Genomic DNA, 26,813 nt, shown 5'->3' with positions numbered 1-26,813 from the left:
AATAGTACTTAAATATTGAAGTAAATAAGGCATTCTAATACATTCTAATATCAGTAAGATAACATGAATTATTGAATGTGTGTGTATACTGTGCAGCATAGTTTTTTTGACAGTTTAGATTACATGCCAAATAGTCAGTTATATTTTAGTGCAAATACCTAAAACTAAACAGCAACAAGGAATATCACTTACTACAGGTATTTGAAAACTGACAAGACAAACACACTGGAAAATAGATTCCTACCCTCACAATAATTATGCAAATTAAACTCCTGCTTTCTTTCAAATACAAATTCATTTCTCCAATCAGTTATATAAATATCTAAAAACAGATTTAAAAAATTATGTAGTTAAACAGCTAATCTGCTGTACTGGATTGCTACAATAGAAAAATATAACATATGCAATATTCCAGAAATTTGGATGCAAATCTAGTTTTATTGAGAGCAGAAAATCATTAATTAATTACATAACTAATTGCTTAATTCCAATTCACTTTATCAAATAATCATCCAGCCAGATCTACCAGTCTTCTTCACCTAGAAGCTCTCCAAATATGTTGGACTTTAACTGGACTTTAATCCCAGCAGGCATAAGAATTGCCTTCTGTTGGTTGGGATTATTAAACTGGCAATTATGAAAGCACATAATTGGGGAAATCTGGTTTGTGCAGTTGCAATATGTATTTTTAGCTTCTTAAATATAGGAAAAGCACAATTAAAACAGTATTATTTCTTTTTAAGATTGCTGGGATCCTTATACATTAATCTATAAACCAATACTAATAAAACATACAGTACAATCACATTTTTTCACAAAGAATATTTAATTATTATTTCCGGAACAACTAATCAAACAAACTAAAAGACTTAATTGTCCCTGAACTATAGCACAATTATTTTTCAAAGGAAAAGCAAAAACTAAAGAGAGCTGTTTTAAGAAGCAACATGCTATTAACCCCTATTATAATGAACAGGTCAAATTTCCAACCTAAAATCTTGCTTACTGAACTAAGTCTTTATCAGCATAACTCCCAGTGACTTAAATGTAGGGCTCAGTGACTGCTAACAAAATCAGTGGATTAAGATTTAAACTGCATGCTTATTTGTGAAAGTAACCAGCCTGCAGAAATGCCTGGCCACAATCCAGAAATGTGCATGTGCCAGAGCAATGTAAATAAGTTTTATTCTTCTTTTGCTACTTCCTTATGATAAACTCACACTCCATGTGTAAGCTTCCACTATTTTGAAAAATAGGCAGATGATCCTGTATAAAATGAATGGAAAAACTGGTCTTCTAGAAAATAAATCAACAAATAGCTAATTTGTACACAGATCTGCTTCAGAAGTGTAATAGAACATTATCTATGTAATAACAGAATAACTGAAAGAGAACTCATGTTTACAAAAAAGGCACTTTTAGAGGTCTATATCACTCTTTAAATGTTCCATTGTTTTCTGCATGGTGAGAACAAACCAAACATGTATCATGTTTTTGAAAAACAGAGAAACATGATGGTTGGCATGGAAATTACCTGTTGGCACTGCTGATTGTTCCACTCCTTCCTGGTCCTCTGATTCATTTTCTTCTACTGTCAGGGGAAGATAAAAATAAACAAGAAAGCAGTAAGTAAGGTAAATGCCTTAAAATATCCAAAACATTGACATTTCTGTTTCACCTTGTTCTGTTTTTAGCTATCATCCCTTTTCATGTTGAAGAAATTTACTTGCCTGGTGCAAGATTATCTAAAAGGAACTTGAACCAAATATAGTTTCAATAGTTTTGAAACTATTCAAAAATGTTGCACGTTTTAAGAAAAATCAGTCCAGGCCATAGCAACTGCCACAAAACATATTCTTACTTGAAAATCCAGCTAGCACAAGTACCAAGAAATAGCACCTTCTTAACCCATAAATTTGGAAATGTATTACAATTTTAAACTTAATCCAAATATTATTAAATCAAAAGATGTAGAACTTTGAATATAGAACTTGTCTACTCAATGTACCACATCAGTGCAGATTTCTCATTCCAGTAACCCTTTCAATTTGCCTGAGTTATAGTCAGCTTCATTGCACTGAAGTTATCCAGGTAATTGACAGTTGGCTGTAGAACCAGAATCCGGCACCATAGCAATTTGCAAAGAAAGAAAATTACTTTTTTTAACACCATTCAATTAAGCACAAAACCTAGTAATGTGCAGTAGAATATTGAACCTCTTTTCCATCATTAAAGCAAAGGATTTATGCAATAGTCACAAAGCCAAGATGGGCATTTTATTCACACATTCATGCACACACATACACAAATTACCTATACCTATGTTTTCACAAACTTGAGATAATGTATAATAATTATAATAACGGAGTTATTTTACAATATACTTAATTCTTGATACAATTTTTACTGAATTGTAGTGTAATATTCTATAGCGAGTAGGCAGATAAGGGAAAATATAATCTATTGATATGAAAGTTATGTCAAGTATTGTGAAAAATAATTAAGAATATTTTGGTAGGCAGATCCCCCATGGATTGCCTAGCTCCTATGATTAGAATACTAGAAAGTACATTCAGCCGATCCCTACTTAAGCCATTGTATATGTGTCACTGCACCTAAATGTTTGACCCTTCTATTTGCTTGCATATGTTTGCCAGATGGTAGTGAAGACAGGTATAAAGTCTATGAAACGTATTCTCAATCTCTTCCTTAGTATCTAGTAAACAGAATGAAAGTGCAGCAGCACTTTGAGAATGCTAAGAGTAGTCTTTTGCAGAAGTATTCATTCAATTAGTAAACTTTTTCAAAAGGACAAAACCTGTATCATGATATTGCAATACAAGGTCTATCTCTTACATATATGCCTGCAGGATTTTATTCTTTATTTGTCTTTCCTCAAAGATTCCTAAAGGACTAAAAGGCTTCCTGCCCTCAGATAACCTTTCCCAAAAAAATCAGCAGCATGTTTTAATAACAATATTTTAGATGAGTGATATGAAGGGGATGAATGCCAGTAGATGGAAGAAGACATTCTGGTCATGTTTGCAGAATCAGAAAAGAATTTATCTTATTTCCTTGCAGTCAGCAGTAGCATATTCCAATATTCCAGTAAATGTCAAAGTCTCTGCTTTTACTTTTCACTCACTTATAGTTCTTGGACTCAATCAATGATTCCTTCTATTCTTTTTGAGTTTGCAATTACAAATCAGGACTAACAACTAATAGTATTGGTATGAGTCAGGGGAAATATTTTGCATTGCTTACTGAATTATAAGAAGCTCTTAAATTTATTTTATAAATACTGTAAAACTGTAAAACATGATTCATAACATAATTGCAAACTATGGATGTTTTCAACAGGAGGCAAAGGGGTCTTAGGCTGTCGGGTTTTTATCTCCTCTTCTAATAAAACTTCCTCGTAAAAACTACAACAAAGTATTTTTGCCATTTCAGTCAAATATAGAAAATTGGCATGGTTAAATAAAGCTTAATACACAAGAGATATCAATTTGTGGAATCAATTTGGAATTAGGACTAATACTGCTTTTTTTTTTACTAAGTAACTGAAACAGAAAATCAAAATTTAGTATATCATCATGATGACTTTAATTCCTTCCTACTTAAGAGAGAGATGTAGAAGAAAAAGAAAAGAAAAGCAAGAGTCTTTACAACTTTCTCTTCTGACTGGTTACCTTAAATAAATGAAGACTACAGAACAATGTTTATAATGACTATGAATTATAAATACTAAATAGCTACAGAGAAAATAGTACCCATAAAACAAAATGACTCAGAAATATATTTCAAATATTTAAGACATACTTAAATTGAAACATCTATGTCTAATATCACTGAATCATGTGTATTTTTAATTTGAATGGCTTAAAGCTATTATAAAGCTTGACATAGATCAGATTTAGCCAAAAAAGTCAATCCAGGTGTTCTTCTGAGTGGCCATTCTGCAGAAGACGAAAACTTATCCCCCCCATTATATTGGGAGTAAAAGCCCTTTAAAAAACACAAACTGCAGGATGAGCTCAGCAGTCAGCCTGACAATGCCACAAATTCTTAATAATAGTGACTGTGGCGCTAGCATCCTACCTGCGGTGAAGGATGTGAATTGTGTAGCACCTGATAAGATCAATCAAAGCCTTATTCTTACTTTCTAAATTTGGTCAATGGAAGCTTATGGAGCAAAATCTTAAAACTACAGCATTAGATAAAATCAGAATATGACTAGCTACCATCAGTAGATGCTCTGTCAACTTCACTACTACACTTGTTTGTTGTGAATGTTAATGTGCTTTTTGATTAACTAAGATAGTTCTAACTGCTCCAAATTAATAAATATTAAACCAAACACACACACACACATAGAAACATAATACAGTATAAAACATTAACAGATTAGGATGTGCAATCATATGGGCTAAAAATAATTCAAATTACTTCCAAAAAAACTATTGTATTTTTCATATAATTAACTGCTATCTTTGGAACTTAGAATTGCGAAGAGGATCTTAAGGAAAACACACACAGTTCTCTCATTGTGGAAGAAAGAGAAAAAAAATGCCACAAGAACTTCTTCCATTCTATAATACTTCAGAGCATACCTATAATTTCTTCACAAACTGGAATGTCCTCTGAACTTTAGTAACTTCTTTACCAAGCCACACCAAATAACTTTAGAGAGATAGAACATGTCCTATAAACACCTTAATGAAATGCAAATATTGTAGAATTGACCAACCACTGCTGAACAAACAGCATGCTTACTAGCAATTCCATCCACAATAGTTACCTAACCACTGATACTTATTAATTAAAAATACCAAACAGTCCAGACAGTTTTACTGTCATGATGGATGAAGTTCTATGTCTGTGGAAGCCAAAAATGGCATTTAAATTAGAATGGGAAGGGGAGGGGAGGAATTGTAATTTTCTCTGTTCTCTATTGCAATGATGAAAACTGTGTTAGTTTTCTGAAGTTTTATAATCTTCATGCAGGTCCGAACAGTTGTCTCAAAGATCTATCTATGGAAGACCCTTGTGAGTATGAACAGCCTGGATCATTTCACAAAATTCTATTCTCACTTTGATTGTTATTTCATGACACAGTATCTGCTTCAGTAACTGTATTAAAATGAGTATCCACCTGATTTGCATTTATTAAACATATCACTCATTAGTGGGTTTTTCATAAGCAATGCCATATTCATAATTTAAGAGCAATTGCAAAATGCTGTTCCAATATTTTGCAAAATTGCCATGTCCTCTGTTTTGACGCCTTCCTGTATGAAACTGAAGAAATGCAATTAAATAAAATGATGATAAAGCTAAGCAAATGATAAGAGAAGGTGTACTCTTAAAACAATACAAGTGCTGCATCGTAGCTCATCTAACCTTTTCCTTTATCAGTGCTTCTTTAATCTCACTGCAACACACCATCCTTTGCAAAACAATGATTAGGAGGCATTAGCATTTTCTGTTGGGATGGTGGTACTGCTAACTCCATTACTGAATATTTGTTCAGGGCCAAGACATAAATGGTATACTATAGAATAGAGAATACAAATAATTTCTGTTGTGACAAAGTAAAGTAGCTGGTAAAAATGGGAAAATCAATAGATTTGGAATTTGCATAACAAAGGCATACCTCTGGGGCAAAACATTTCAGAGCATTGAAACAACTACAGAGAAAGCTAACTCTGGTCCAGTTTCCCCACCACCATCACTCTAAGCAGCATGTTTCTTGATGACTTCATAGCATGAGAAAAATCATTTCTGAAGAAGCTGGACTTCCAAATAACCAGAAACAGCACCATGTAAAGCTTATAGATAACAACAACAGTATCAAGTTTGGAAGCTTATAAGTAACTAATGCAGCAACCAAATAGGCACAGCTCAAAAATAACAATAAACTAATTAATATATTTCCATACAGAATTCAACAAATTAGCAACCCTTTCCCAAGTCCTTCTGATGACTTCACTGGAGAGTCAATCTCCCTAAGTACAATACAAATGTCTACAGTGGGAAATATGGTTTGGGTCCCAGGTTTTCACATACGTGAGAACTGTTCAGTCATGGAAAGTCAGAAGGCATTCGTGTTTAATAAAATAATTGTTGTTGTTATAGAATGCTTTGCTTTAGTTTATTAATATTGTTGTTGTTGAATGTTTTGCTGTGGAGGCGAATTTCAACAATGTGACTTGGAAAGAGATCATTCATGATGAATGCTGCACAAGAATGCAACATAACAGGATTTATTTTTGTATTAAGAGATGTTTCTCCTTATGCACACAAGTGGGAAATGTATGGTAAACTGAAACTAAATGGCCCACTCAATTTATACATGACAAGATTGGGAAACAGAGAGATTGAAAGCTTGAAACGACAACTGGCACTTAGAATGTGAGAATTCTGTGACTTTTTCCTGCAGAGTCCATATATCCTTTTTTTGCTTACCATTTCCCTGAAATCTTAGGTAGTCAACTTTTCATATTAAACTGTAAAAAGTTGTGGTTGTTATCCATTAGCTTTATATTCCACCATTCTTCTCCATACAGTATATGGAATGGTTCTTCCTCCATAAAACCTCTCTGAGATATGTTGGGCCTTGATAGATCATGACTGGTCTGAAATGACCTTAGTGCAGGGGCCTGCAAACTCAGCTCTTTTAAGACTTGTGGACTTCAACTCCCAGAGTCCACAAGTCTTAAAAGAGCCAAGTTTGCAGACCCCTGCCCTAGTGAATACTGGGTCTCAATAATAGCAGTTCCCAAAGTACTGATACAATTCAGGACCATATTCTTTTGTTACCAGATTTTTCATTTTATTGTAAAAATAAGGGACAAACAAACATATCGCACATGAAAACCAGCTGGGTGACTTTGGGCTAGTCATCTTTTTTTAGTGCAACCCATCTCAAAGGGTGGTTATTGTGAGGAAAATAGCCACCTTGAGCTATTCGTAAAAATAATAAAGGTGGGAAATAAATAAAATATTAAGCCTCTAAAACACTTACTACATCTACTTTGTCCCATACACTCCCCAAAAAGAAAAAGATGCTACTACCCATATAGGTGATACAATTATGTAATTAACCAGTCCTTCATCTTTTATTTTTTTTAAAGGAAACTGTATCACCTGGGCATGGTAAACAAAATAAGCTGATTGGGCATGCTGAAGATCCTGTCAGCCAAAAAGTGTCAGCTGGTGGAGACTAGAAGACACCTTTTCTGCAATAGCCCCTGATCTGTAAAATAACTTCCCCTCAGAGATTAGCGTGACTTCAACCCCTTGTAAGGCTTTTAAAAATTTGGTTGTGTTCCTAAGCCTGGGGTACTTAATGTATTAAGGGCCTATGTGTTAGAGGCCCCATTTTCTGGTTTTACTGATAACTGCCCAAGTATCTCAGCTAATGTATACAGTATACTTAGTCTGGATCTTTATTGTTTTAAAAATATTTTTATCGTTTTTATGTTTTATACTTTTGAAATTGTATGCCACCCAGTCATTGATTGAGATGGGCAGCTATAGAAATTGAATGAATGAATGAATGAACGAACAATATCCACCCATTAAGTTAAAGCAAGAAATGATTTCTACCTGAAACAGCTACCTGAAACAGTGAAAGATGAGGTTCTCTAAATTTAATCAGAGATATATAGAGCAAAATAAAAATGTCTTTGAACACAACCAAGAAAACCTATAGAACTAAATTCATTACATGCCTTTTGTTCAACAGTCACAGATTCCATTTTTGATTACGATGCCTCTTTATATAAGGGCCAAGCTTAAAGAGATGTACACTTGAGATTTAAGAAAGGAAAGAATGGTGGAGAGAATCAGTGAATATAAATCTGCAAGAACACAATAAGAAGGCACATTTACTCTTAAAGAAAATCGTTTACAGATGACAAAAGCTGTGATTTATTGCATTTATGCTATTACAAGCGATAATAAAAATAAAGGCTTTGGATAATTGAAAAAAAAGTCTATTTTCTTTTACACCAGCACAGGTTAATAAATTTTTTTAAGACACCTACTGTCCTGAATGACTGAGGCTCTTTTCAGCTTGTTAAACAAAGTAAGAGAAGCCACATATCCCAAAATAAACTATAAAAATAGATTGCTATTGATTCTGAATCCTTTTTAAAATGGTTTCCTTAAGGAACATGAAGCAAAATAAGCTTAATTCAGGAACAAAAGTTACAGAAGAGACTACATGAGAAAAGGGGTTAGACTTAACATAATTGTCCACATTTTTTGTGGCTGCATTTTGAATTTCCTGTAGTTTAATACACAGTTGTCTTATAAAGTCTTTGGTTCATGAGAATTAAAAGTTCATCTTTTTACTCATTTTACATGACTGTTCCCACTAGAATAAAACTTTGCAAGGAAAAAAAGCATTCAATCTGCATGTTTGAGCAGTATCAGCAGACAAGTAATAGAGACACTAGTTGTATTAACATAATCAATACACAATTTACAGAACTACCCAGACAGAACAGAATTTGTATCTCTATGCCATTATTTTACTATCTATAAATCACTATAATTTCTGAGTGGTTGTTATGCATTTTTGCTGTCCTGCCTATGGATGTAAAAGATGCAAAAAGAACTGAGTGCACACTCAACACTTCAAAGACAAATATATATATATTTCAGAAATAGACCCTGGAAACATACAATCTTCCAGATACCAGGAAATTAAATAAGAAGAGGGACAATTTTTCTATTTGAAATAATGTTCTCAATAAATTGATTCTTTACTGTAGGTTAGTCAACAGTGAAAGCCACCACAAACTGGACCTCCTTGGAGGATTTTCTTCTTCTCTTGCTTCGCACAATGTACTCAAAAAATATTTGGAGGATTCTACAGCCTGGCCACTCCCAATAGTTCAGAAATTTAAGTGGTGTCTTATCTTCCCTCTCTTGGAGGTTGTTCCAAGGATATAGAATGTTCATGTGTTAACTGAGAACTGTCATTAAACAAGCCATAGCCATCTTCCATAGCCACTTATTATTGGAAAGGAAAGACTTCTGAAGACCAGAAGACCTTTAGGTAATTCAACATTAGTCATTAGTCAATGTAAATGTTTCAATCTTGAACTAAAAAAAAAACAAAAAACACTACATGACAGCACAGATCATGCAATACTTATAATACTAGAGATAGCATAATTTCATAAAAGGAATTGTTGTTTGTATATGTGATATGGAATTCCTCAAATTTTCATTTTATAGCCATGAACTGACATTTAAGTTAGTTGTTCCTAACTTAGTAACCCAAGATATGTTGAGACTAACTTTTTTTTATTTTAAACTTGGTCCCAACACACCTTTAGAACCCCATGATGGGTAAAGCAATTCTACACAAAGCTATTAAGAGAATACATCTAGGAATCTGGAATGAGGTATCATCAATATTTAATGTCATCATGTTCTACTTATCATCAGACATAGATGAGGATAGAGAGATGCTAAATTGTCTGAATTTAGTAATGGATTGGATGGGTACAAATAAAGAGAAGCTGAATCCTACTGAGATTGATGCACTCGGTAGACATTTGGTGAAACATATTCTGGAGAGATGTGATGGAACATAGTAAGGAAGTAGATTCCCAGGAGAAAGAGTGTGTTTCAGAAGTACCATGTTTCCCCGAAAATAAGACCCTGTCTTGTATTTTTTGAACCCTGAAATAAGCACTTGGCCTTAATGCTATGCGCTCAAAAGCCCAATTGGGCTTATTATCAGGGGATGTCTTATTTTGGGAGAAACAGGGTAAGAGGCAACTCAGTCCAAATATTATGTGTGAGAGAAAGAGGATGAAGACAGTCCCTCTTTAATAGCTCACAGAGTATATTATAGATGCAGTCAGTAGAGTGCTCAAGATGGTAGGATTTTGTCTATAGGTGTGAGACAATAAAGAACTCAGCTTGGAAGAATCACCCACCTGTCATTCTTGGTTTTGGGCCTGACGATAGCACTGAAATTGCTGTGAAATATAAGGTTTATGTCTTATGATATTCTTCAATTCAAAACGGCCACTGTCAATTTGAGCTGATTTGTCAGTACTATGTAAGTCTTTCCTGATATAACAGTCTGACTAGGATAATCTATATTCATATAAATTACTGAAGAAAGTTACTGCTGGGCTTGGTCTCCTAACATTTTCGTATCCCCTAAAAATCTTGGTTTGTCTACATACTACAACCACTGTATCACTTCTAAAAGAAAAACACTGGCTATTTATTCATTTCAAAACTTAATTTAAGATTTTGAAGCTTATTTTTAAAACTTTAATCAGAATATGCAACAAGAATCATACTTATTTTTTGGATGGTTTGAGGGCAGCAAAGTAGGTGGGGCCACAGCATACACAGAGGGCGGGCTGGTTTTGGAGGTAGACTGTTTTTTTCCCCTTTGGTTTTTCTATAGATTCTACAGTAGAACTAAAATTTATTCTAGTCTTCTAGTTCTACCTCTTATCCTTGTCACTACCGTGAACAAATGGGTGTCCAACCTTTACCTGAACCTCCAGGGATGAAAGACTTCAGGAAACAGGCAGTTCTCATGGTCATTTTTTTGTTCTTCTGTTAAATTGTGTCTGGTTCTTGGAGACTGCATGGACAAGTTCTTGCAATTTTCTTCATAAAGTTTTTCAGACATGGTTTTCCACTGTCTCTTTTCTAGGACTGAAAGTGACTAGCCTAAGATGCCTTTGTGCTCACAGCAGCACTAGAAATTAGTCTTTCGGTTTCTACCTAGTTGCTTTAACCACTACAGCAGATTAATTCTCCATGGCTAAATAATTCCTCCTTAATTTGAGTTAGGATTTTTCTCTATACTGTTATATTTCTATGAGAAGGAATACCAAAGATTTTATGTATTTTTCACCCCGAATGCTGAAGACATATGTCATACATGCTTTGTTGAGATGGAACTCCAAGAATTGCAAAAAGGGACTTGGGAGATATAGCTTGCTCATCCCTACCTGGGATACAATCAAATATCTTAAACAATACCTTCTTCCATTTCAATCTTTTGATAATTAAAAGGAACAAAGGAAGCTTTTGATTAGATCTCATCAGTAGCAGAAATATTTCTGGGACTCTTTTTAATATTTTTAATATTTAGAAAAGATGTAAGATCTTGGGTGTCCTTTTAAAAATATATCAGTAAAGATCAGATTCACAATGCAAGATTTTCTATACATTGTATCTTTATGTTATAATAGAACATAATAACATTTAAAAGTAACATGGTATTGTGATAAATTGTTATGCAATATGCCTTCTAACCAGGGGTGAAATGCTCCCGGTTCGGACCAGATCACCCGAACCGGTAGCGATGGTGGCAGGTGGTTCAGAGAACTGGTAGCAAAAATCCCTGCCCACCCCCATGCCCAGCCGAGCTGTGGATCATCAGAGGTGGGGGATTTTTTTACTTTTAAAAGCATTTTTTTCTTCGGCCGAAAAAATGCTTTTAAAAGTTAAAAAAAAGCCTCTGATGATCGCATGGCTCAGCTGGGATCATCAGAGTCTTTTAAAAGCATTTTTTTACAACCTCTGTAAAAAAAACATTCTGTTTTCTTCTGAAACTTTCCTTTTCTTAGATTTATCCATGGTTGGTCTACTGGGAGTTGAAAAGCTCAATAAACCATGTGCCGGGGGTGTCGCACATTGGTGGTTGCGACACATATTTTGAGTGACAATGAACCACAACAGAGGGGGTTGCTGACCTCTGCCCTAGCTGGACTAGACTCTAGTTTTAAAAGCAGGCAAATTAATGATACAGACTCTGAGCTACATAGGTAGTAGCTTTACAGATGTGTGAAAAGTACCTAAAAGTACATGAAGCCTTAAATGCGAAGCTTGGTTGCAAAGTTACCTTTTTCTTACTGTCATAATTATGAACAGTCACTAAATGAGGCAATCACTAAACAAGAACCTGAATTGCTCTATTAGTGCAAAATTACTACATCTAACAAATGTCTGTTCCACATTAATACACAACAAATTCATGCTTAACAATTTCAAAGGACTTAAGTCAGATGCTTAAGATTTTTGCAGCTTTTTCAGTTTTTCTTATATGCAGACCAATTGGCAGAATGTCATAATTGTGACATCACATTGCTGTCAAGCAGGACAATTTAGAAATATTGTTTGCCATGAGAGACATCATCACATATAAAAGCCATGGATCTTGAATTCAACTGAGTTTTATTGGAGTTCTTCCATAGCCACAGAGGAAATGCAATCAAAGTGCCTACCTAGTCTTTGGGGATCTATTCAATTGTCTACCCAGGAAAAAGAAATCTCTGGAGCTAAAACAGTATAGAATCATGTCAATAGAGTTATGGAATAGTCATATGCTGTCTTTTCCAACTGGATCCCTTCGAATTGCTTTTTATAAAGGATGTGCAATCTAGATGCCGTCAGCATAGGGGAATGTAGCTTAAACAGTACTGTTTTCCTCATTCTTAAATCCTTATAATATCATATACAGATAAAGTACAACCATGTTTATACAATAGTATTTCCAAATGTTCATTCCTTGGGAAAAACTGAATATAATCCCATTTTTTTATTTTGGGTTAATGTCTATTTGGTAAGTTTTTCTAACTACCTCACCTTTATTTGATAAGCATAGGTAAATGCATTAAATTTTGCACACTGAATCTCCAAGAAAGGCAACTCATTCATGAAGTTATTGATATGTTTTAAATTTTGGTGGACATAACAATTAAGTAAAATACCTATATTACTTAAATTCCAAAAAAGAGAAAATTTGCAGTTAATATTTGTAGTTGTATATTTAATTTCATGTCAAACTCAGCAATTTCACATCATCCTTTGAAAACTTCCTCGAGAGCAGTTTCTACAAGATGATTCATCACATAAGTTGGTCACTGCTAGAATAGAACAGAACAGAACAGAACAGAATAGAATTCTTTATTGGCCAAGTGCGATTGGACACACAAGGAATTTGTCTTGGTGCATACACTCTCAGTGTACATAAAAGAAAAGATACATTCGTCAAGAATCATAAGGAGCAACACTTAATAATAGTCATAGGGAACCAATAAGCAATCAAATCATATTAGGAAACAGTCAATTTGCTAGCAAATTGCTAGCAAATGTCCACAAATTCATCCCATGAAAATAAAGTAAAAGAGGAAAGTGGGATCTAAAAATATAAAACGACAACGACAGCAGTAGCTTGAGCTAGAAAATCAAAAATGTGTGCAGTGTATGGAATTTAGAACATTATCATATTATTCTAGAACAGCCATGAAGACTGCAAGAGAAATTAACTGCTTAAAATAAACACCATATTTTCATGGGTTTTATACATGTTTGTCCCTAGTTGTTTTTTGTTTGTTTTTTGGGTATCTTAGAAATCCTTGATTTTCTTTTCTTTCCTCTTAGTTGTCTGTCAAACACAAGAAAGGCAGTCATCATATGAACAGCATGATAGAGCTGTTACTTAAACTGGATATATAAACACTGTCTAAACAATTCATCAAGAATATTGATTCCAATAAATTGATAAATCATGGAAGAAAGGTTTTCAGTAAGCTAAAAGCTTCAGGAGGAGGGAGCAGGCCAAATCTAACCTCTTTCTATATGTTCTATGCATTTTGAATGGTTTCCTTATACTCTGCATTGTATAAAATAAACACAAAATTATTCTTTCAAAAAAGAAAAACGAAAATGGAGAACACAACCAAGACAAACAGCTGGTTGTCATTCTTTAACTGTGATAGAACAAAAAAGAGCATTCTCCCTGATAGCACTCATTGTGTGGAGAAAAATCTCCACTGTCTAGGCCTGTGCGAATCCTTTGAAAGAAGTGCTTTAGGGCAGGGGTCCCCAACCTTTCGGACCTCAGGGACCACTAAATTCATAATTTTAAATCCCATGGACCACTAATATAATCTGCCTAATGACCATCTGGGTGGGTGTGGCCAGGTAATCATGTGACTGGGTGAGCATGGCCAACTCAATGTCACTCACATCGAGGGGTGCCTCTACTCACCCCTCTCCTGCCAGCCACTCCTCACCTGCCTGCCCGGCTCCTTAGGGCCCCAACAAGAAGCAGTTGTTGGGGCCCTAAGGAGCTAAGCAGCCACTATGAGAAAGAGTTGGCAAAACAGCTGCTCAGTTCAAATTAGATCTAACCGAGAAGGAGGCTCAGCAGAAGCACCTCACTGAGGACTAAGAGCACAGGCTTGCTTTCCAAGCAGGGGGAAGACCTGTGGGAGTGCAAGGCCAGGTACCAGCGCCTGGAGGCTCAGCGGGCTGAGATGGTCAGCCAGTTCCAGGCCATGATGCAGTCCCACTGGAACAAGGTCCTCCGGCTCTTCACCACCAGCAGCACTTCTCTACAGCCTTCGCCCAAAGCCCCACATCAGGAGGCTGAAGCAGATCCCAAGACAGAATTTCTGCCCACCTCTGATCCACAGAAAAAGACCCCAAAGAGGGAGACTCTCTGCAGCAACACAAACATTCATTGCATGTATCCGGCCCAGGGGCCATAGTTTGAGGACCCCTGATTTAGTGCAATATAAAAAAAATGCAAATAATTTTTCTGCGGACCACCAAAATTTTCTCAGGGACCACCAGTGGTCCATGGACCACCCGTTGGTGACCACTGCTTTGGGGTGTGTAAGGTACCTCTTTCCAAACTGTTAAAGGTCTATGACAATTCACCATGGTCAACTCGCCATGGCCAACTTGCTGCAGGACAACTCGTTACAGCCAACTCACTGCAGAAAAAGAGTTACACTAATATCAAAGAAATGGTGGCATAGAATCATTAAAGAAAGGATGCAAAAGGAAGGACAGAATGAAATGTGAATGGCAAAAATTAAAATATTTTTTATTTATTTTAAATAATTAAGTAGAATTCTTAAATTATCCTCCAACGGAGTTGTCCCATGGCAAGTTGGTCGTGGCGAGTTTTTTGCAGTGAGTTAGCCATGGCGAATTGGCCACAGCAAGTTGTCCTATTCCAACTGTTTAAAGCAGCCTCATCTTTTTTCAACTTGTACGGCTGCTTCTGAAGCTGCTCATGGTTCTCTCTACATATGTACACAGGCAGAAAACTAAGTTCCTAGTAGAATTTGTTGCTGCTTGAATTATTTTTACAGGTTATATGAATACAAAGGCCATTATATTTGGATTGGAAAAATTGAGACAAAATAGTAGCAAAGAAGTAGCAAATTTACTCTACCTTTCCACTGCTAAACTAGATTTTTCCAGCCCAGATATGGTAGTCTCTCTAGTATACATTTTCAAAATATCTACTTCTAAAGATTTGCACAACTACCATGGAAGGCTTCCCATCATCAACTTGTTTACTGTAAATTACAATCTACTACAATCTACGCCTTATTTTTTTCTAGGTATTCTAATTATTTTTTTGAATGAAAAAGAGTATATAAATATAAATCAAATAAGGAAGAAACTCTTATTACTGTGGGAGTTGACAATTCTTCAGTGTCACTTCTTTTTGTATCTGTTTTTAATATTGTACACCAGCCAAAGTTGTTCTGAGTTTACCAACCTTACAAATCTAATAAATTAAAATTAAATTAAATTAGCGAAAATTAATAGATAAGATCATACACCTATATCAGCTTTTCCCAACTTAGTGGAAACTGAAGCCCAATATATTTTACAATTATCAAGCTGGGGAAGGCCAAACAATTTTTATAGCTATCAGTGAGAAGTGCTTATCCAAACCTGTGCCATGGATACATAAGAGGAAACTGTGTATCAGACAAAACTTCATATAAAGGTACTTCCAGTGTAAGTATATGTGAGCGCCTAACATTATTTCTTATTCACAAACCTGCCAAGTAAAAATTTTCACAAAGGAAATTAAGAATATAATTAAGTTCTCTTTTATAGTGACTGCTGAAACATGCAGATGTTCTCCAGACTAAAAAACAGTGGTTAGGTAAAATTACCCAACAATTTCACAGTTGAACTGAAATTTTAATCCAGTTCTCCTAGATCAGAGAAAATTAGGTACATTCAAGTCCTATTAAGATTCTATGGACTTAATCAAATAGTAGAATGTTTTAGCTACTGTATTTCAGCAAACACAGCCTGGATTCCACCCAAATATTATACCTGCTAACTGCATAAAATGAAGTGGGTTCTCATTAGGCTCAAAGATATTTCAAGCAACTAGCTGCTTTGCTTTTAACCAAACTGCAAATTAATTAACTGATTACAATAACATTAAAGTATCAAAAAAAGGTCATATGTTGAGGTAGTTGAATGAACCATTCTCAAAGATTGAAAATAACACCTATTATTAGAAATGTTAATTGCCTTAAGAAAGGTAAGAACTCTGAGCACAAACTATAATGCTTTCATTACGCAATTCTTTGCAAGGACCAACTCAAATAAAAGTCATTTTAACTACTTCCAGAAGTAGAAATAAATCAAAAGTAGGGGACATCCATACAAAGACTACCAATTAAGCAAGAAAATATATATACCAATTTAATATAATTCATATAATTTATACCACAATCAATTGCAGAGACTGAACCACATACTTAAAAATAATAATCTCTTACAAATTATAAATTTCATTTGTATGACTACAGTCAAAATCAACAGCACAACATCCAAGAAAAATGGTGTCATAGCCCAATAAGCCTATTTTGGCAACTTCACTGCCCTTCAAGCCACCGCCAGGCAACTAAAAGGCCAATTAAATTGTTCATTTATTATGTGCAAAAAGCTAGGATTCAAATTGCACACACCTAAATTAAATATGAAATGAAAGTGACAAATACTATTAAGCAGCCATGGACTATTTGGAAGCAACGCTTATTTAAGATGCTAATTAATATGAACAAAATTAATATGAGACATAGATGCTTTTGTTAGAATTACAAGCCATTCATTCTCATGAAGAAGAAAAGGATTCTCTTATGAAATATTACTATAAACATATTTGGTCTCTGGTAGATTTATTGAACTGATTGATTTAAAACTGATTGATTACTTGGTACAGTGCTGAATATCAAAGTCTCTCAAGTTTACAATAAAAAGTGTTTTTTTAAAAAAACAATTAATTAAATTTATAAAATTAATAATTAAAATCAACAGTTAAAATCTGTGCAAGAAGATGTGTTGTGAGGATGTTTGAAAAAACTCCCCATGAGAGAAATTCCCAAAAATTGCCACACGGAAGACTTGATCCTGACTTCTGCCAGATAGTTGCATAGGAATTGTAGGCAAACCTCAGGTGTCCCTATATAAAAAAGCTTTTTCTGATGGACAATAGCATGGACTTAAGCAATACGGGGCATTAAAGGTAGTGACCACTACTTGGAATTTTGCCCCAAACTAACTGGCCTTCTGTTCAGTGTTTAAAAGCACAAGTATTCTTTCTGCTGTACTCAAGACTAATCTAGCTATCAAGTTGTATGCCACCTAAAATTTCCAAACTACATAAAAACCTAGGTAGAGTACATTACTAAAATCAGGATAACCAGGACATGCAGAAAGGAACACAATTGGCACATCAACAAGAAGCTAATAAAGATGTTTCTGGCCTTTGATTCACTTTGGGAAACAAAGAGAGATGTTGATCCAGAAGCACTTCCACGCTACTTATCGCCTCTTTCTGGGGCCGAGCAGCCTCTGAAATTACGACCACTTGCAATCGGTAGCTCTTTCTTGTCTTGATTCATTTTCAATTTTTTTATTTTCCATGTAGCTCACTACTATCTGCAAGCAAGCATTCAGGGAAGCCGTATCATTTCCTGAACCTGTCATAGAGAAATAGATTTGGCAGTCTATAGCAAACTGATATCAACCAGTTCCAAACAGATATTTGCCACTATCACAGTTCCAAATTTCCTGATGATCTCCCCTAGCGGCTTCATGTAGATGCTGAAGAGCACTGGAAACAGAACAGAGCTCTAAGGGGGAAAATATAATAGCTCCCATTTTGATGAGCAACTGTCTCCAAGAGATACCATTTGCAGTCTACCTAAGAGACAGGAATGAAACTGCTTCACAGCTGTCCCATCCATTCCCAAATCTCTCAGGCAATCGAGAAAGATATCATGGTTGATATTATTGTCAAGAAGTGAAGCAACAACACTCCTGTCAATCAGCTAAGACCATGAATTAGACCAACCAAGGTAGTCTCAACTTTGTCTCCTAAAGCCAGTTTGAAATGAATCAACATCATCTGCTTCTGCCTAGCTTGAAAAGTCAGCATTCTCAATCACGTTACTCAATCAAGGATGGATAAAAATTGGCTTATAGTTGTCCCTCTGAGAGATACAGGACAGGCTTCTTAAGGGTCTAATAATTGACTCCTTTTTTAAAAAAAAGAGCAATTCTATTTTCCTTAAAAGGAAAATTGTATTATTTTGCTCTTATTATTTTATTAACTAAAGTTATACATAACTTCATAACTACAAGTTATCAACTAATATGGACAATAATTCAGAGGAAAAATATTGTAACACCATCTGTGTAATAGTCCTTTAAGAATAAGAGGTGGGATGTGATTCATATCCTTCACAATTAAAACAACTCAGCAAGCCATGAGCTTGGGAGTACAGAATGTACATACAAAACCCTGGTTTTTTGCTACCTTTATTTTATGTTGTATTTTATCAAATACCAGGCATTCATCTAGTCATCTACCTCACTGCTTTACCTCCTGCAATTCATCTGTGTACCAGTTGTGGAAAAGAGGGCACTTAAGAGGGAATGCGCTGATCATCCTCCCTATTCCATAGATATTAAGAAATCACTGGTGCAGCCAACTCCAAAATCTTTCAAGTCATCTTTGAATTCAACCAACCAGATGAAGAACTACTAATGACAATCTGGAAACCACTCAAAGTGATGCCTTCCTGCGCAGAATAAATTTATCAAATAAAGCATTGGTTTTCCATATGGTATGCATGGAAAATATGTTCATAGTTGTCATATTGCTGTGATACCTAGGCATTTTACGGCCCCTGAGCCACATCCAGCCTTCTGGCTGCCTCAACCTGGCCCATGTGAGACAATTGAAAGTGAAAATCAAATGTAAATAAGCCAGGGGGATGGGAGAAGCCAAGTCAAGTCCAGCTGTGCAGTTCAGTGGTGGGTTGCTACTGGTTTGCCCCGGATCAGCTGAACCGGTAGCGGCAGTAGTGGGAGGCTCCACCCACATGCCTGGAAGTCTGCGCATGCACAGAAGCTTTTGCGCATGCACAGAAGCATTGCACGCATGCGCACCAATGAGCGAAAGAAATTGAAACCCACTACTGGTGCAGTTGCCTTGTACTCCTTTAGTCAGCTAGTGACCACAGACGTCAAGAAGAAAAAATGCTGCCAAAGCCGAAGCACTGCCTTGCGGGCAAGTGGGAAGAGTGCAGCCGGGAGCTATTGGTTCAGCTCTCCACAACAGTCCCAGTTCATCCTGTGGTCCCTTGGGAAAATTAATTGCCCAGCCCTGCTCCAGTCCATAAACTCACCAGGATTACCTATACAAACTCCATGATCAACTCTGGCAGCTCAGAGATTGCTTAGAATGGTGTGCTAACAATTAATTTGAAGATATTAATGTTAAAAGAATAAAACTATCAGCAGGAAAAATCAGGAATATATGATAATAAGGCCTGAGAAAATCTAGAGAGGCCTTGTTCCCAGCTGCCACTTGTCTCAGTTCAGAGGCCTAACAATTCCCTAAGAACTTTTATCTGGATATGTATATATGGAATAATTTTCTCATATGTTATTATTTGAGAAAAATATTGGGATAAATTTATGAATGATGAATTGAACATTGAATAGTTATTAGTGGAGAGGAGGAACAAAAGTAGAAGAAAGCCATCACTCCTCTTCCTAGAAGGTTAATCCTGTTATTTATTGTTTCTTTGACCCTTTATTCTTTTTAGTTATTTTTTAGTCTATTGCTTCATTGGCTTTTTTCTCTCCAACCTTCAACTCATATACCCATTTCTTTAATAGATACACCCATTTCTTCTTACCATTCCTGTTCATGAAACTGTTCATGAAATTCAAACTTTCAACATAAACCAATTACTCAATTTAAATCGATTAATTTAAAAAATCAAATAACTAGCAGCAATTCAATGTTCAAATAATAGGCTATATTAAACCTACTGATTGTGAAATATATTTAACAAAGTATAAATAAGTATGACAAGCAGGTGTGTGTGTGTGTGTGAATAAATAATAAAAATGAATGAAAAGTACCCAGTAATCAGTCAAATGCATCATAAGACCAAACTAACAATTAATTGCTATACAAATTATTGCCCAATGTAATGATAAATACTGTCCAACTTCATTGAGTTTTGGCCATGTGAAAATTTAGGGCAAACTTCCCTTACCTGCTACACTAGAGATTATAACTCCATGGTTTACAACACCTGAAGGGCATTAAATTGATTACCATTGTTATAGAAGAATCCTGGGGCATTTATCATATTTGAAGGAATTGTCTTCCCGATAGCTCATGCGTTAATTTTAAGAACCTATTTCTTAAACAGAAATTAAGAGAAGATGAAATATCAGGCAACTACTTCTCATTTTCATCAAATAACTTTAAATTTCATTTAGAAATAAATGCTTTGATATTTTTTTTTGAGATGGCATCTTGACTACCAAGTTGCATCTAATTTGTTAATTCATATAAAATATATTATTTTTTTTCAGTAGTCATAAGTGATGTTTAAGAACTAATTTTGGGGGGGAAACCTCCATCACACTAATTATCTCTGCTCCCATCTGAAGAGATTGTTTTTAACAATGAATGAATGAACATTTTAAAGCCAAGATGCATATTTGCCTATCTTACAAACCTTCAGGACTTTCCAAATCTACTTAATATCAATAAGGGTTTGGCTTGATTCATATCCCTTCAATGCTTGGAACAGGAACAAACATGAATTCTGCAAGTGATGGGCTGAACTGGTAGGTGGAATTTAAGAATAAGCGCTGCACATGGGGAAATGTAATGCAATAGATTGAACTCCAATTCCCATCAGCCCTAAGCAGCATGCCTAACAAGATCTACATGTTGCTCATTTCTCATCTGAAAGAATCATCTGAAACAGAAGGCGAGGTAAAAGTCACCCCCTAAGACTTTTAGAGTTCACTGTCAGCTAGTCTGCAAGTCTGGAAGTAGGTTAATAAATAGTCTAGCTAGCTGATATACATCAGTTTGTGTTCTGTTAAAAATAAATGAAATTATCTTTAATTTTATATTGATTGGTGTCCTCGATAACAATGGAAAAGAAGTTTATGTTTTAGAACTTTTAAAGTTCTCTGTGTCTGAGAATGGCACGAGCCTCACTATTAGTAAGGGTAATACAGTCTACCACAGGAAAAGATTTTAAAAATAATATTAAACAAACCTCTGACAACCTCTGAAGTGGATGCATGTGTTTGTATTACTGAGTCATAGCATAATTTGGATTGTATGAATCAATCCAAAAGGACCTGAAATGTCTATCATACCTAAGCACAAAATCACTATCTTTTTTATGAAACATAGGGAAACTGAATAATGCAGCTGAATGTTTAATAAGAAAGATACTCCAAAAATTTAGATCAAGTTCCCTTTTTTGTTTTCCCTTGTTTATTTGGTACAACATAATCCCCAGGCATATGGCTAACTATTGCTTGATCATTATTCTATCTGAAAGTAAAGCTACTGAAGTTTAGGATTCACATCTTACAGAGGCTCTTTCATCTCTAATAATTACTAAAATAGCATAATTACTCAGTGTTGCAATGAAAAGTAATGCATGCTAAAGACCAATGCTTGCCCAAAATTAGAGGAAGATTTTGTTCTTGCATTTATGCAAACTCACTACTGTAGCCAGGTTTTTAAGGTTTGGATTTTCATTTAAACCTCTTCGTTCTTGTTTGCATAAACTATTCCTAATATCCCTCCCCTACTATTTATTTACAAAAAGAAGGGAACTTAAAAGAAATTGTAATTCTTGAATTTCAGTCCTTTATACTAACTGTATACGTAAGTACATTTAAATGCTACACATACAAATTTTCAGCATAAAACAGGAACAAATAAGGCATCTAAATTCTAACTAAGCTCCTGATAGACCCAAAGGCAGTAGGGTGGGGGAATTAATGAAATAGAAGCCCATGTTTTCTTTCCAATGGGACCTTTGATAAAAAGGTGTAAACCCACCCACCCCAAATTGAAGCGCATGTTAGAAATCATGCACTGAAGCTTATATAACTATTTTCAAGCATTCATAGTTTCAGAACGCCTTTTCAATATATAATATATACTGAAAAATGCTCAATCCAAAACTATATTGGAACCAGATAGTGGCTTAATTCCCCCACTTGCATTTATTACCATATTCATATTGATATAATAACTTTATAACTTGCCAAAACACAAAGATACGTAAATCTGAATAGTATAACATGACATTTGTACCAAAGAAATGGAACTTACTAAAATGTAAAATTTTACTTCTTACAATTCAAGAAAGTACAGATCTATGTAAAGAATTTTTAAATGAACATTGTAAATCAATACATATGTTCTATATATTCAAGATGATACATTCAGCAACAATTAATTGGCAATTTAAAATTTATTTAACAGTAAGAAATCTGTTTCTCCAAGACTGTATTGGTCTTACAGAAACATATTGTATATTCAACAAATAATTTTGTAAGGGTGGGTGGGTGGGTGTAGTATTCTTCTTCAACAATTGACAACATAAAAAATTAGTTCCTTCTAATACTTCTGCTTTGGTATTTTATTTCAGAAGATGAAATAAGATAGGGATTTGCCCAAAGAATTTTAACTAGAGAAAATATGCCAAAGGAATGGGCCACTATACTGACAAAACAGCATAGCAGTTGAAACCATACTGAACCTTGTGGCATTGAGTAGAAAACCAGTGTAAGTTAACTTTACCACAATCAGTAAAAATGGCAAAATAAGACAGTAATCCTGAAATACAAATCCTGCTTAAAAGCAATGGAGTTATGACTTGTAGAAAAAGGGTAAATAATGACTCAGACAAATTGTGCATTTTAACTAGCTTGAAGCCAAAGTATCTATTATCTCAATGGTTCTATATCTCATTTAACATATCCTGATCTAAGGTGAATCATACCAGTGGTGCCAGCATCTAAAAGTATAATGAAAACCAAATAAATAAGGAAATATCTCATCAAATGATAGAATTTTGCTTTAGAAAAACTTCTATTTTGTATCAATGTACTTTAACTTTCATATTCAACATAATAAAACTTGCCTCATTAGCAAATAGCTAATGTTACATAGCATTCTATATACTATTGCAGTTTGACAGCTTTGGGATCAAGCAGTAGCACCAATAGTTTCAGTCAGTCAGTCTGTCTGTCTATCGTCTGTCTGTCTGTCTGTCTGTCTATCTATCTATCTATCTATCTATCTATCTATCTATCTATCTATCTATCTATCATACATACATACACGCACGCACGCATGCATGCATACATGCATACATACACACACATACATACATGCATACATGCATACATACATACATACATACATACACACATCATATCAAAATAGATTAATTTGTCCTTTATGAACAAGGAAAATGTAAACAAGTAACCAAAAAGCATAGTAATTGCCTGAATTCTAAGGACATTTTGAAGTTCTAATTTTAGTGTTAAATGTGATGTCATGTACATATTTTCAACTTTGCTTATAGCGTTAGACCAAAGCAAGGTAGCAGTCTTCTTCCAATCAGTCATTTCTGGTTTACAAGCCAAGTGAAATTTTATTAATTATTTCTCCCTCCCTTTTAAGATTGTAATGCTACAGTGCTTTGAAATTGGATATTTTCGAACAAAAAAAATTAGAAGTCATGGAAATCATGCTAGATGAATACCAATATAATTATTTTTGTCAAACAGATTATGTAATGCTATAAATTACAAAATCTAATGATTTCTAAGCTGTTGTCTGTGTAAAGGTTGAAAAAGAAAAAAACATTTAGCATGAAGAAAGATGGAATACTCATTGAATTCCATTCACTCTGTGAGGCACTGTTGCTAAATTGTAATTCTCAATATTGTAACAACATCTGTGCTTTTCTATGCAAACATATTTAGCTGTCTAAAATGTGACAGAAGTGATGTGTTGATATATGTATCTAAAATGGTAATTTGGATATATTTTTTTTAGATTTCTAACCATTCAGAAAGTTAAGAAAATGCAGCCATTATATTAGAAAGTTAATGCTAAAGCATTTTAGGACCATAATATGTATCACTATAGTCATTTCAGAATATTTCAATCAAGTTAAGCATAGCCTAGTGATGAAATTGCAGTTTCTCTTGCTGAAAATCAGAAAAATCTACAAATGAAAGCTGTAATCCTACACACGCTTACCTACATGAAAATAATATTGAAATCAGCAGAGCTTATTCCAGAATAGGCACATATAGTAATGTTATGTTCTGAAAGTGTGTCTAGGTCAACACAATGAAAATATATTGTAAGGGAGGGGAGATATTAAAATAATGTGGACAGTTCTTAAAAATGTGTGTCTTGTTAATATCTCTGACATGGCTAATTTAATCTTCATAATTTCCTCCATGAATGCTGAGGCACATTGAATATATTCTAAGATGGCTAAAAGTTTATATTTCTATAATCATCCTGGTCATATTTCCTTAGAGGTTTACAGGTAAATTTTGCTGAATCAATGGGACTTACATTCAAAGAATATGTTTTAAAACCATCAAGAACTGTACTCATAGTGAACTACTATAATCGTCCTTTTATCTTGTATCAAATACCCATTTCTACATAGAAGAGAAACAATAATTGGCTATCTGACTGAAAATAATAATTTTCTATTTTAATAAAGACACTTAATGATAAAAATAAATAAGAAAAATAGTAACAGAGTCCACAGAAGATGCCAAACTACAAAACTATCACCATTCTTTCCAGAAGCCAATGTAAAGGTATGACATATTTTATCTTCCTTTCCTCTGTTGCTTAGGTAAATGTAACAATGATTTTGTACATGAACAATGGCCTACCTTGACCTTTTGTTGCTGTAAATATACAATATATAAGCGACAGCTCAGTTTGTTCATTCTTTATTTTTTTAAAAATAGTTTGAAGGAGACAACTTTTCATCAGCGAGATTTGAAGCTAGCTTTTCTTCAAATAAATATACTGTAGACTATATTTCCCTTTTCTAGTCAGGGGAAAAAAACTCAACCTTGCAAATGTCACATCATATAGCGCATATAAAAACAACCTGTAGATGCTGGTCTTTTAAACTCAAATAACTGGGCTTTAAACATTTGTTAGTGAAGTTATTGAAAACAGTTCCTCATCAGTACCTGAGTATCCTTGCACAATTGCACCCTTCTTGTTTTTATAGTGGTTATCATTTTCAAGTGGTGATTTTACTTCACAGACAAGATTTTCATTAAAAAAAACTAAGCAAAATAAATTACCCTTGTAATGAAAGTGATTAATTAAGATTTTAAAGCATATGCTCAGAAACCAACTTTTAAATCAAAAGCACAAAAATGATCAATGGTATAAAAATAAACTGCCTTTGAAATGTTGTTTTCTCTTATAGGATCATAACAAATTGAACAGCAATCCTGAAGGTGTTTATTCCATGATTTTATGAAATTATTAGATAGGTACCCATTTAAAGAAAAAAAGCATTACTATATTTCTCCTAATTCTTTTTCAGCAAAGGGAAGGCAGTTGAGACTTAATTCCCACTTAATAGAGTAGGTTTGTTGATTCAATGTCAGCACATACAGATTTAGGAGAGCTTTTAAAATATATCTTGGCCCTGAAAGTTTGCAACTGCATTTTTAATCAACAGTTCCTGCTTATCTTTAAATGATTTGTGCATTAATCATTTTAAAGAAAAAAAAAGCTAAGACTGTAGTTCAAAACTGACACAGATACAACTAATATTAAAATAGAAAGAACTGTCAGTTAACAAATTGTCTATAACTGCTTACACTGAAGTATGAGAAATATTTATTCTTCTTGAATATATTACTTAATTGAAAAAATGAGTGTTTTTTTAAAAGCAATGATAGCAGAATAATATAAACTTTGGAACAACTTCAACATACCAAACTCTTACTGTATTTTTCTTCAAATATATCAAACAGCTTAAAATCAATTTAATGGGGGGGTGGAGTTTAAAATAAAGCTGCACAGAGAAAAGATTTTAGAATAACTTATAGAGCAATGTTCTAAATATTGCATCAGTTATGATATATCAGATGGCATTAGCATGTATTAGGACTAATGAGATTAATGAACAGAGTGGAATGTTTTAAGTGCTGCATTTAAATAACTAATTGTTTAGGTCAATAGTTACTGTCAATGACAGTACTTCTAACACTGGAATACTGCTCTTTGCTCATGCACTATAGGTACAGATCAAAAACTATTTTATACATTCACACAGAAAATGGAATCTATTTATAGTATTTTATATTTTTGTATATGTAACAACTTTAGAAAAATAACATTCATAGATCCAATGATAGAAGGATTTTGTTCAGGCAATTTCTTTTAACATCTTCCCACAAATATAATCAGTTTTATTGGCCATAAAATCCTGAAGGCATATAAATTATTCCTCTTTAGAGAAGCTATTGGAAATAAGCATATGCACAATCAACACAATTCCCAATGTAAAATAATTTTGAAAGACAGCTGAAGAACATCAAATTTGTTCCTCAATGCTGTCAGACCA

At 34.3% G+C, this 26,813-nt stretch overlaps 1 protein-coding gene across 6 annotated transcripts in view; it reads right to left on the bottom strand.

Annotated features, from left to right (window-relative positions):
* ZNF521 (zinc finger protein 521) overlaps positions 1 to 26,813 on the bottom strand; it is a 326,962-nt gene that overhangs the window by 296,630 nt on the left and 3,519 nt on the right. For all 6 annotated transcript variants that reach the window (XR_009154262.1, XM_058175908.1, XM_058175909.1 and 3 more), the window contains one exon: positions 1,535 to 1,591. Coding sequence is in view for 3 of the 6 variants with exons in the window: in XM_058175904.1 (XP_058031887.1) it covers positions 1,535 to 1,591 (57 nt within the window). In the remaining 3 variants the exon portion in view is untranslated. The remainder of the gene's footprint in view (positions 1 to 1,534; positions 1,592 to 26,813) is intronic.

The sequence above is a fragment of the Ahaetulla prasina genome, chromosome 3, assembly GCF_028640845.1.
Source record: "Ahaetulla prasina isolate Xishuangbanna chromosome 3, ASM2864084v1, whole genome shotgun sequence".
NCBI lineage: Eukaryota > Metazoa > Chordata > Lepidosauria > Squamata > Colubridae > Ahaetulla > Ahaetulla prasina.
This window is presented reverse-complemented; position numbering and strand designations above follow the sequence as displayed.